The 13,033-nt window shown below is 36.4% G+C and overlaps 1 protein-coding gene across 1 annotated transcript in view; it reads left to right on the top strand.

Annotated features, from left to right (window-relative positions):
• Positions 1–1,001: 1,001 nt before the first annotated feature.
• The window catches only part of HDAC9 (histone deacetylase 9), a 676,098-nt gene continuing 664,066 nt past the window's right edge, over positions 1,002–13,033 (top strand). The window contains 1 exon segment of the mRNA XM_070615860.1: positions 1,002–1,390. Within this exon segment, the coding sequence (XP_070471961.1) occupies positions 1,375–1,390 (16 nt within the window). The 5' untranslated portion in view covers positions 1,002–1,374.

A 13,033-nucleotide genomic window follows, 5' to 3' on the forward strand; every position in this document is an offset into this window, starting at 1 on the left:
GTGAAGTGTTGATTTTAGGTATTTGTTTTCACCTTAAACTCAGACAAATATAAAGATGTGGCCTTGAGGGCTCGGAATTGTGCAGCTGTCGCTCTTCAAGGCAAATTGTAGGTGGGATCTCAGAGCAAGACATCACTTGCATTTCATTTCAGTACAGTACATTTTCTTAGCTCTAATCAGAAAACAAACTTATAGAGATGGAAAAATAAATTCGATAGCTCTCCAGAGTTTTTTCTTTCCTTATTTTATTAGGTGAGTAATATTGAATGGGGGGAATACTAAGAAGGGAAAGGTGACAGTAGTGAATTGCTAGTTTCTTAGCCTGTCTCAGTTTACCAAGTTTAACTCTTTTTGCGACACCATCACCACATGTGAATATATACAAACTGCTCTAAATGGACCTTTTCTCAGCCAATCAGAGGACACAGTTAATGAGTCTTCGATGATGACTTGGACTTCAGACATTCTTATTTCCTAATGTCATAATCCTTAGATATGGTGGGGAACACACTTCAAAGTGAATACTCCAGGTTTAATTCAAATGCCACCCATTTTGTAGCTTAGAAAATTGTGTGATGTCGGGCTCTTGGGTGACTGTGTTTTGTATGTTGCAATCTTTTGGAGTTGGATCATCATATCCAAAGTATTTTATTAAAATCTGTCACAGGCTCTTTATTTTGTTCTCATTTATTGCAGATCTTTGTACCTATAAAACAGTTCATACCTTCTTCAGAGGATGTTTAATTTTCCCTCATCCAGAGGCACATATCTGCTCCTTTGTCCTGTGTTTTAATTGCTAAACTCCAGGGGAAGAGAATCGTCCGAGCCAGGGCCCCAAGTTGTGGAAGTTTCTATATCCGGCAAACTGGCACCATTCCAGGGCAGAACAATTTATCAACAAATGAAACAGCAGCTACTTCCCACACGTCCTCTGATTGCATTAAAAAATCACTCCCCTTCCTACCCAGCTGACTGAGTTTGCTTTGAGTCTGGAGCTGAGAGACATTCTCTCTCCTCCTCCTCCTCCTCACTTTGTTGAATCGCTGGTTTCTGTAGTTTATTAGCTTCTTATTAATAGTAATAAAATGTTCATTCATTAACTGTCTCATGCCTATGAGCTAGATATTGTCACTGTGTTTCCCCTCGAGTTATGCTGTTTTTATAAAATCGTGCTGTAGCAGGGAAGTGAGCTGGAAAACTGATTTTGTGTCTGTAGCATCAGGTACTATTTAACCAGTGGGAGGGACTGATAAAATTAGCAAGTTGACTAACCACTTCCCTTCCTTGTGGCTCTTTAATATTATAACGGATACAGAAAAGTTCAGAAGAACTGGGCTAGTTTTCGAAACCACAGCACGCTTTGGCAAAGAGGGAATGCACAACAGAATGGGTAAGTTTCTTTCTTTTAATTTTTTAAGAGAGCTGTGGAAAGGATATTGGGTGGAACTTTTAAAGTTTGACTATGCAAATAGTCTTTAGTAATTTGTAGGCTATAGAAAGATAAACCTGTTACGAGGAAGGAAGCAAAAGGTTTTCCAATGAGCAGCAGTAGCTCCAACAACAACAAACATCCTAGCGAGCAAAAGATTCAACTCTGGGAATACCTTCATTGTTCCAAATAGACAAGACAGACATATTCTAGGGGGAGAATTCTTGTATTAGTAAGGCTTTTTTTCAGTTCTTGAAATCTAGACTTTGGAATTATCAGCAGAGGCATTGACTTACTGAAACTGAATGTCCCTCCGGATCCTGAAATGGCCTAAGATCTTCAGTTATCTTCTTTGTGGTTGAAATTTTTATTGCTGTTAACTTTTTCTTATGGAAAATCTCAAATTCAAAGAAAAGTAGAGTGAACAGTGTACAGATTCCCCCATGCACCGATCACACAGTTTCACGAGATATGAACTCAGGGCTCATGTGGTTTTGTCCGCACCTCTGTGGTGCACTCCCCCATTTCATCTGGTTGAACTGCAATGCTTGAAATGTGCCCATTGTGAATATTAAATGAAAAAGGCCCAGAATCTCCTAAAGACTCAGACCAGCTCAGTAATATAAGTTTTAGAGAAATATTATTACAGAAAATTTAATTATGAGTCAGGGAAAGCAAGACCAAATTTCCAATGGTTGTTTTATCAGTGGGAATGGGAGTAGAGGATAGAAGTAAGGACTGTAGATGACTGTTTGGGGTCAGATTTGGGTTCCATTGCAATCTGGTGTTCGTGAGGAAGTTTCCTAATCTTTCTATTGCCTTGGTTTCCTCACCTGAAAAAGAAGATAATGATAGTACTGATCTTTTGAGGATAGATGATAATGAGATAGTGCATGTAAAGACTTTGCAAATTGTTGAGAACAGACAGTGCTCACTGTAGGTTAGCTCCACAACTGTTTGCTGAAATTATTAGAGTGTTGGTAGAGATGAGACGTGTTCAAACAGAAAGCCAAACCTGTATTTGAGCGTATGTGGTTGTCTTTCGACCATTGCTTTTCTCCTGATTATTTGATGGTATAAGGCTAGCAAAAGTCTCCATTGAGATTTCTTACTTGCTCCTGGGCCCCTGAAAACTCTCTGCTGTTGCTCTCCCCATCAGCTCTGAATTAATTCTCTCTGAAAACAGACAATATCAGAGGTTTTTTTGTCCACCTTCTCACTTTGAGGATGAGGGAGTAGAAATTTGTGTAAACTCACAGAGCAAGAAGTAGTCAATCTGAGTCATGCGCTCCTCTAATCCCTGCAGGGGGATGTGCTGTAGTTGGCTGTTGGTGACCCTGCTGGGCCTGGGAGACTGCCTCATGTCTGAACTCTTGTCCTTTCCTATCAGAGACAGAGCTCTCCAGGGTTGCCATGGGCTTCCAGGGCCACAAGCTGCCTAGATAATCTTTTCACTGGTCATGAGGATGGTGAAATACTGAAGATGGCAGGGAGTGGGGAGGTGAGGACCTTCCCTACTCTGTTTCTTCTCTGTATTGTTAACAAAAATACTAATGATGTATTTATTGAGCATTTACAATGTGCCTGCCACTGCCCTAGGTGGTTTTCTCGTTTAATTCTTCTGATATCCCTGTGTGACACTTAGTGTGAATATCTTCATTTTGTAGATAAGGAAACTGAGGCACTGAGAGATTAAGCAGTTAACCTTTGATTACTCAGCTATTCAGAGACAGTCAGGATTGTTTTCCAGGTCTCTCTGACTTAATCACTTCTTAGAGCATTTGTCCGTAAGAAATCAGTTTATTCATACATGTGCAATCAAAATATATCCATGATTTTACTCTTAGCCTTCCTGGACGTGAGACTCATCAACATGCCTTTAAAGCAAGCTGAATGGAAAAGCTTTCATCTAGCAGTAGTTTTCATACAGTAAATTTTCATAATGCCTAATTATAAGCTGGAAATTTGTCAGAAATCTCGACAAATACAGAGATTGGTGGGGGTAGGGGTGGAGTTACCACTGTAATGAAGTAAATATTGAACTGAGAGAGTAAAAATAGAAATGTTCCTTTAGTAAATTAACCATGCCTCAGTGGTGGATTTTGTTTTTAAGGCCATTTATCTCTCTTGAGTTTTTGTAAATGATGGGTGAAATTCATCTAAGTCAATTTTCAAGAACATGCAGTGCTGTTGTAAAACAAATGATAAACACTGATGCGCTGCAGAAATAAAAATTGGCTGAATCTTCTGGGAGGTGCTGAAGAAAACTGGGACATGCACAGTCAGACATTTTAGAAACCTGGAATTAACTTTCAGTGCTTTTTCTTTTAGATTGCTGGTACAACTGTAAAAATAGAACCAAATGTGTGAATGAAGGGAGAGGTTAATTTCACAACTTTGGAGAGTTTTTATTCCCTCCAGTGGAGTAATGGTGTTTTAAAAATTTTTCCTTCACTGAAAGGGACACTGTCTGGAATTGCCATCTAAAAATGAAATCATCAGATATAAAATGACAGGACTTCTCTTATTAGACAATCAGATACATTCAGCAATCTTTCATCTTTATCTTTCCTTCATTGGCTACAGCACTTTTGTCATCTTGATGGGATCAGCCAAGCTTCACTTATAAAAACATTGGAAGGGGTTTGAAATCCTGCTATGTTTTTGTAGAGAAGGGAGGAGATAAATGGAATTGAGGCTGCCAGTAGGGGAGGGAATAAGAATGGGAAGGATCATTGTTATAAAGCATCCTTGTTTTCTTAAATCTTTGAGAAAGCAAGTAGGCTATTTAGTTTTGGGGACTGCAAACCATTTTTTCCAGAATTGTTCCCTCACCTGTGTTTTCTTTCTTTTTCTCTAATGTCTTTATCTCATAAGAACACATCATTCACAACTCATAAAGTAGGATTCAGTGTTGGAGATTTCTGTGTCTGTCTATGGTTAGAGACAGGTTCAGAAGTGCCATTTAGCTTGTCAGGGTCCCCTTCTTTATGCATTAATGTCATTTCTGATGGGCTTGGTTACCCCCGCTAGGTGACTGAATACCAATGCCCGCATGCTTCCAAATCCACCTTTTCTGTCCTAATCTTTAACATTCGTCACTGCTTTTATGTCACTACTGTTTGGGGATTAAATATTTTATTAAAAGTCTTGAATAAATAAAGCATTGTTTTTTCTTGAGATGAATTCTCTCTTTTTTGTTCTTCGACTGTTTAGCCACAAGTTTTTAGTATCTCCTGCCCTGGAGATTCAGAGATCAATAATCACAACTTCCACCCCCAGAAAGCTTACAGACTAGTGGGTGAAACAAAGTTGTATGAAGTGAGTGAAGCTGTAGTTCGTAAAATATATTCTATCTTCATTGGACTAACTCTACTGGGAAAGGCAGTGTGTGTGTGGATAAGGGCCAGGCTCTGAGATTAGAGTGCAATGGTTCAAATCCTGTTACTCTCTGGTTTAGGGCATCTCACTAACCTTCCTAAGCCTTGATGTTTTTCCTGTAAAATGATACCGAGCTCATAAGGTTGCTGTATGATTTATATGATATGATACATGTTAAATATTTACATAGCATGTTGTATATGATTTGGAGGATCAGAGAAAGTCTCTCTCAAAAGAAGTTTACTTTAAGATGAGCCTGAATGACACAGAAAGACCTCCTAGTCACAGGAAACTGCAAGTGTCAAAGTGGTAAAGAGTTTGGCCCCCTTGAGAAAGAGAGTCAAAGCTCGCATGGTTGAAACATGGAAAAAGGGGAAAGTTGCTTGGAGGTGTAACCAGCACAGTCTAGATTGTGCAGGGCCTAGTAGGTCATGGTAGGAAGGTTGCATATTGTTCTAAGTGCAAATAGAAGTGATTGAAAGTTTACACAGGAAGTTGCATGATCTGAATACTATTTTTAAATTAGTTGCACAGTAGAGAATAGGTTCTCAAGAAGCAAAAGTGGACACATAAAAACAGGTTAGAAAAGTCTTACAGTAGCATAGTCCAGAAGTGATGGTAGCCTGGAATAAGTAGTGCCAGTGGGTTTGAGGGCAGTGGACAGAGCTGAGAGATCCAGTATAATCAATAGGATTTAGTAAAGAATTGGATGTGAAGGTAAGAGTTAGGAAAATGTCAATTATGTTCCTATGACTTGAGCAGCTGGGTCTTTGGACATGTCATATATGAAGATGGGGCAAATTGGAAGAGGAGCAGGCTTGGAAATCTCAATTGAAATGCTTTTGGAACATTCAAGGGAATACGTCAAGTAGTCAATTGATGGCAAGTAGATGGTACATAAAGTCATGGAAATAGATGTGATCACCTAGGGAGATGGTATGAAGTGAGAAAAGCTGAGGGCCCAGTACTCAACCATGGGAAACTCCAAAATTTAGAAGCAGGCAGAGGAGTGCCATTCACATGGACCAGTGGTTTTCAACTGGAGGCAATTTTATCCTCTGGGGATATTTGACAATGTCTGGAGACATTTTTTTTTCTTTGTTTTTGAGGAAGATTAGCCCTGAACTAACTACTGCCAATCTTCCTCTTTTTGCTGAGGAAGACTGTCCCTGAGCTAACATCCATGCCCATCTTCCTCTATTTTATATGTGGGACGCCTACCACAGCATGGCTTCTGCCAAGCGGTGCCATGTCCGCACTTGGGATCCGAACTGGCGAACCCCAGGCCGCCGAGAAGTGGAACATGTGAATTTAACTGCTGCACCACCGGGCCAGCCCCTGGAGATGTCTTTAAATGTCACAACTAGGGGCAAAGTATGATATTGGGTTCTAGTGGGGATAGGCCAGAGGTGCTGCTAAAATCCTACAATGTACAAGACAACTTCATATAACAAAGAATTATTTGATGTAAAATGTCAATAGTACTGAGGTTAAAGAACCCTGACTTAGACTATGATGCAGACTTGCTCAGTGCCCACCATGAGGTGCTGGCAATAGAGATTTTCTGTAAGAGAGTGGAAATCTTTTACTTTGTTTTTTATGGCCTACCAGTAAGTTTGTGTAGCAAGAAATCTTTCAATTTTGTTTTCTTCTTGAGACTTGATAGAAAGAAGTGAATAAATAAAAGTAAAGTGCATTTGTATGAACTGCTTCTGCAGAATTAATTTTCAACAGAATTCATCTATATGGTTAGAAATAGAGGGCAGTGCTCCACCCAATGGATGTTAGACTTTTTACATCAGAGCTGGAATCCTTAAGTAGAGTTACTTCCTATGCTAAAGTGTATATTAAGAAGGTTTTAGTGTTAAAAAAGAATTTTAAAACTTAATTCATTTTTAAAAACCTATAAGGACCCTCCCCTTCCTTTAAAAATAACATTTTTATTTTCACTTTACTATAGAATAGTTCATATATCTAAAATTGTGTGTGTGTGTGTATAAATAAATTACTTAGGTACACATAACCAACTTAGGAAATTGAATTTAACCATCATCAGTGAAGCCTCTTGTGTGACTCCCCTCCCCCCAAGAGTGAATACAATTCTGAATTTTTGTTTATTGTTTTTTAAGTTTATGTTAAAGTTTTGCTGCACATATATGTATATCTAACCAAAGTATAAAATTAGAGTTATTAAAATGTCTTTCTGTGAAATTAGACCATTATCTTACACCATGCACAAAAGTCAACTCAAAATGGATTAAAGACTTAAACAGAATACCTGAAACTATAAAATTCCTAGGAAAAAATATAGGAGAAAAGCTTCATAACATCAGTGTTGGCAGTGATTTCTTGGATATGACAACAAAAGCAAAAATAGACAAGTGTGACTACATCAAGCTAAACATCTTCTGCACAACAAAGGAAACCATCAATGTAGTGAAAAGGCAACTTATGGAATGGGAGAAAATGTTTGCACACCATGGATCTGATAAGGAGTTAATATCCAAAAAATATGAGGAACTCCTACAATTCAGTAGCAAAAAAACCCCCAAATAACCTGATTAAAATGGGCAAAGTACTTGAATAGATATTTCTTCAAAGAACATGTACAAATAGCTAGCAAGTAGATGCTCAGTATTGCTAATTATCAGGGAAATACAAATCAAAACAATGATATATCACCTCACACCTATTAGATGGGCATTTAAAAAATAAACAGAAAATAAGTGTTGGCAAGGATGTGGAGAAATTGGAGCTTTTATACATTGTTGGTGGGGATGTATGGTAAAATGGTGCAGCTGCTATGGAAAACAGTATGGAAGTTCCTCAAAAATTAAAAATAGCACTACCGTGTGATCCAGCAATTCCACTTCTTGGTATTTATCCAAAAGAACTGAAATCAGGATCTTGAAGAGATATTAGCACTCCTGTGTTCATTGCAATTATTCAATTTACAATAGCCAAGAAGTGGAAACAACCTACATGTCCATCAACAGATTAACGGATAAAGAAAATATGGCATATATGCAATAGATTGTTATTTAGCCATAAAAAAGGAAATCCTGTCATATGCTACAACATGGATTAACCTTGTTTACATTATATTAAGAGAAATAAGCCAGTCACAGAAGGACCACAACTGCATGATCGCACTTATATTAGTTATCTAAAGTAGTCAAACTTGTAGAAAAAGAAAGCAGGAATGGTGGTTGCCAGGGGCTAAGAAGAGGGGGGAAATGAGAAGTTGCTGTTCAGTGGATATAGAGTTTCGGTCAAGCAAGATGAAAAAGTTCTAGAGATCTGATGTACAACATTGTGCTTGTAGTTAACAATAGTGTAGTGTGTTGTGCACTTAAAAAGTTAAGAGAGTAGATCTCATGTTATCTGTTTTTTAACCACAATTAAAAAAAAAAAGCCTGTGCCTGTAGGATGGATTGGCAAGGGGAAGGGTGGAAAGACTAAAACAAGCTCAGTGACTGAGAAATGTAGGCATGTGGCTGTGAGGCATTGCACCAAGGGTGAGAACAGTGGCACCCTTAGAAAGTAGACGTCTTTTGTGACTGTCTACATCTGTGGATAAAGGACGAGCCTAAGCTCAAAACAACAGTGTTTTAAACATGGTGGTAGAATGGAGGTTTTATTAACAGAAGCACAAAAAGAGATGGGACAAGAAGCATAAAGGGTGAGATGGATTTTGTATGCTGTGCTTTCCTTCAAGAAGATCGAAGTGCCATGTTCATTATCTGGACTTAAACTTGCCACTGTAGCAAGACATCCAAGAGTTTGCTCTCTTGTGGCAATTCCACATAGGGATGTAGTCATTGTCGAGATTGCACAACTGGAAGTGGCTATTTAAGAGTCTTCAGTGTGGGGTGCAAGTTGAAGCCACACAAAAGGAAGAAATGTAGGGACAAGAGGGATATTAAGTTTGAGGACTGCCCATAGGTAATGGTGGGATTTTTTTTTTAAAAAAAAGGAAACCCACTATGAGCTTTTTCTATTGCTTTTTGCTTATTTTTATTTTAAAATCCTCATCAATTTATTTCTATTCCATATGCTTCCTTTGTCTTTCTCTCTTTACAATATGCATTATTGTAGTGGATTAACATTCAAAACTAGGTTGAGTTCTTGTGACAATAAGTGTGATATGGTTTGATTTGGAATTTTTATATGACTTAGAACAAGTTTTTAGTCCTGATTGAAGGGAGTGTAATTATCCGAAGAACCAGAAAAGTGTGACATCAGCACAGTTTGTCTCTGGAGCTGTCATTTCCCTTTTTGTTGGTTTCTTTGATGCTAAATTTCCTCCTTTTTAAAATAAGAAATTGGTCTAGATAACATATGAAATCATTTAAAGACATTTTCTCTGCCTTTTGAGCTTTTCTCTCTTTAACGTTTGTGAGCTTTCCTATCTGTTAGGGTCTAAGCCTGAGGGATTTCACTCTGCTCTTTCCTCCCTCACACCCAATTTAAATGTTACAGTTCTGCATTCCCTTTTCTCAGAGGCCTGCTAGTTACTAATGCTAATGTGTCAAGTCTGTATTATTCACAGTAATTCACAAAACGCTATTATTGGCCTAATGTATTCACTCCCAGATGGCATCTTCACTGGGGGCTTCATTGCCTGCACCTAAAGTGGTGGTTAATGATGGACTATTCAGGTACCATAACAGATGTAAGCTGAACAGGTCTATGTTAGTATTATTTATTTTCACAAGTACTTCTTTGGTCCATATTTATCTAACTTTTACCAACATAACATTAAAAATTTAAGAAAGACCTAAAGTTTTACATTTCTCTTGCTTGAGATGATTTGCAAAAGAAATTTTTTACTTTTAAAGCTGTTAACTTTCTTTTATTCAACTTGTACTTGAATTAATTAACTAGGTTCTTAAGTCAATTTTTATGTGATCATATTGCTGCTTAGAACTCTCTTAGGCATATGCTATAGCTGCTAGATGTTTTAAATAATGTATTCCCATATGAAAAGTTACACAATCAAATAGTAAACCTGCTATTTTAGATTTACCTGTAAGAAAACTAAAATTTTATTAGAAATATTATACCAGTATTTTGTGGTTTTGTAATAATACCATGAATGAAAACCCAGTAGGTAGGAGAAAAAGTATTTCATATTTACAGTTAGGATTGAATCTGTTTGGTTCAAAATGATAAGTAAATTTTAAACTTTGTGGAGCCCAACTTTCTTGAGTTTCCAAATGAATAAAGATATTTATATAATTAAAATTCAGTTTATTATTAAAAACTGAATTAAGATGACAGTAAAAGAACAGCCTCAGGTGTGTGACTCTGCATTTTAAAGTGGTACATTTAATGTTTATGCAAGAGTAAGTTTTCTTAAAAAAATTTATCTTAAAAAGTGATTAGCGCCTTGGCTGTACAGTTCCTAAGATTTTTTTTTTTCTTTGTAACACTGCATAAAATTTAAAGCGTTTATTGCTTCAAAAATTTGACCTACTTAGAAAAGTTCCGATAATTCCCAAGTAATATATTCCCTCAGTTTTGTAAGCGCCTTTGGGAAATGTATTGGAGAGGCGAGTAATCTCATCAAGAAGCGTAATGGACCCTATCACATTTCAAGATATATTTTTTTCTACTACTTCTGCTTCAAATTTAGTTCTGTGTTTAATGATACCACACTCTACTGGCAAGGGTACTTTTCCAGTAGTTTAACTCTCTTTGCATACAAATGGTGTTTTTGGTCTGGTTGCCATTGCAGATCTTTTCCTGGAAATGAGGTGACATAATTTGATTTTTTACAGTCAGAAAAAAAGTGTTTGTTCATCTTGAGAGGTTAGAGAAAGAAAGGTTGTCACTGAATAAAATGCATGGCTTGTCACAGTTCGAAAGATGGGTTGGTGCCAGCTGGAGAAAACAGGAACTAACTCTTCCTTGATTGAAAAGTATTATTGGCCTGATAGTAAAGGAAGGTCTTCAGGATTAGTCATTCAGGGCTCTGCACTGGAGAGAGAAGCTGCTCAGAGGAAAGGATCCCAATTCACTGTCACCTTAGCAAACACTTCCGCCTGCTTGAGTCCAGTGACCTACATATTTTAGTCATAGATGTTAAATTTTGCAGGCTTCTCAAGAGACTCTCTTGACAAGTAAGATATATTCTTTATTATCTAGACTTTTGCCAATGAAATACTGTAGGTCCCAAGAGATATTAAATAACTTCCCTGGGAACTCAGATATCACCACCCTAAAATTCAGGTCTTCCTCCTCTTAGTGCTGTCTCTCTCTCTCGTTATACTGACTTTTCTAAGGAATGTCAAGGGTAAGATCTGATTTTAACGGGTAGAAGTCATCTTTATATAAATATCAGGTTTGCTTTGACTTACCAATACCTTAATGAAGAAACACAATGAACTGAAGGATGTATTAAAGCAAGTAATGTAAACCGTTACAAAAATATATCTAATAATTATAAAATATTTTCTGTATACTAAGTGGAAAAAGGCAGATTATAAGGCAATATATTAACTATATGTAGAATTTTTTTAATCAAAATAAGATTAATAACAAATTGATCCAGTTTTTCAGTTTGCAAATACCTTCTTAAGTAAATATAAGTAAGTATCTTAATAAATATAAATTTTAAAGTTCTTGAACTATATACAACGCGAACTATTCCTAGTAAACATGTAGGTTATATTAAAGCCAGGCAGTCTTATCTTGTCTATGCTTGCTAGAAAAGAAATTTGGTATATATTTTAGAAGACAAAGATGATTTCATATTTACAATTGACAAAAATTACTTTTAGGAGAAACACCATCATTTTACTAATGGTTATGAAACAGCAGTTGAAAACTCTGAAATCATGGATTCTAGTTAATGGATAATCGCTTACACAATTCTTCCTGAATTATGCTGAGAAAAATACTATCAAATAAATAATTAAATAGAATTAAAGAAATTACTTTGTTTCTTTAAACCTGAAGTTAGAAAATGCCAGCGCTTTTGTCCTTTAGGGGAGCACAATTTTTTCTGAAATGCAATTTTTGAAAAATAAACTGTTTATTGCACATGTGTTTTGAAGACCATATCATACTCATTTTGTGTGAAATTGCCTAAAATAATATTCCTTCAAGTTAAATGTTCAATTGGAACTTTCTAGCTTCTCAATATAAGTATTAGAATTGTTTTAAGGTCATAATATCATGAGCTACTTGCTAAGTGATTTGAAGATATAATGTGGATATTTCAGGTGGAGCAAATTAATTTAAATATGGTAGTCAAAGTCTCATTTTATGATAGAACATGAGGTTGTCTTTATTTTAACCTTACACTGAATATAATTATAGCAACAAACAATCTAGACACATTATAGATTATTTTTGCATTGACTCATTTAATCCTTTAATTTATTCCAGAGACTTGTTTAGTTTTCATTTAGTATCACACTGAGATAGTAAATAGCTTGAAAGTTTCTATCATATAACTATCTAAGCATTTAAATGTAGAAATAGAGACCAAAACTTTGACTCCTACTGCATTTGAATGTATTAATTTGCGTGTATAGAAATATACAATAATAACGTGTAGAGAATGCGTCACCATGTTATCTATATTTGTAGCTCATACTACAGAAACCAAAAGGTCAAAATAAATCTGCCCTCAAGTGAGGAGTGTTAGCCCCTCCTCCCATTTCTCAACCAGATACTTATGTTTAATAATAAGGGTGAATGAATGATGCAGTGGGAAAAGGTCTGTTTTTTTATAAAGATATTTCTCAGATGATAAGCTCTTAACACACCTATGTTTTGCTATTTCTTCTCAGCTACCACAGAAGTCAATATATAAGAAAGTGAATTTTGTATAAATCTTATAATTTAGTATTTTTGTGCTAGTGTATTTGACAAAGCAATTCATTTAAATGTTTGGTGACTCTGCTGCTTTTGAAGTCGTATGTTCAGTCATCTGTGTATCTAAAATATTCAGATATTAAGAACAAAAGTCTCACCATCAGTTGGCAATTTCCTTAAGTGGAAATTTCTTTTCTAACTTTAAGAGCCCAAGTTGCAATTAAGTAGATAATGTGCATGTGATTAATAATACTCCCTAGTCTGCTTGTTTGTTTACACTCTTGGGTCAGTGCTGCTGATTTTATGCACTTAATTGCTACTTGTGACGTATGCCTATGTGCACAGTTCTCTAATCATGGTTCCAATGGGGACTCACTTGGCATATGTAGTTTTTAT

Source organism: Equus przewalskii, chromosome 4, assembly GCF_037783145.1.
Source record: "Equus przewalskii isolate Varuska chromosome 4, EquPr2, whole genome shotgun sequence".
Lineage (NCBI taxonomy): Eukaryota > Metazoa > Chordata > Mammalia > Perissodactyla > Equidae > Equus > Equus przewalskii.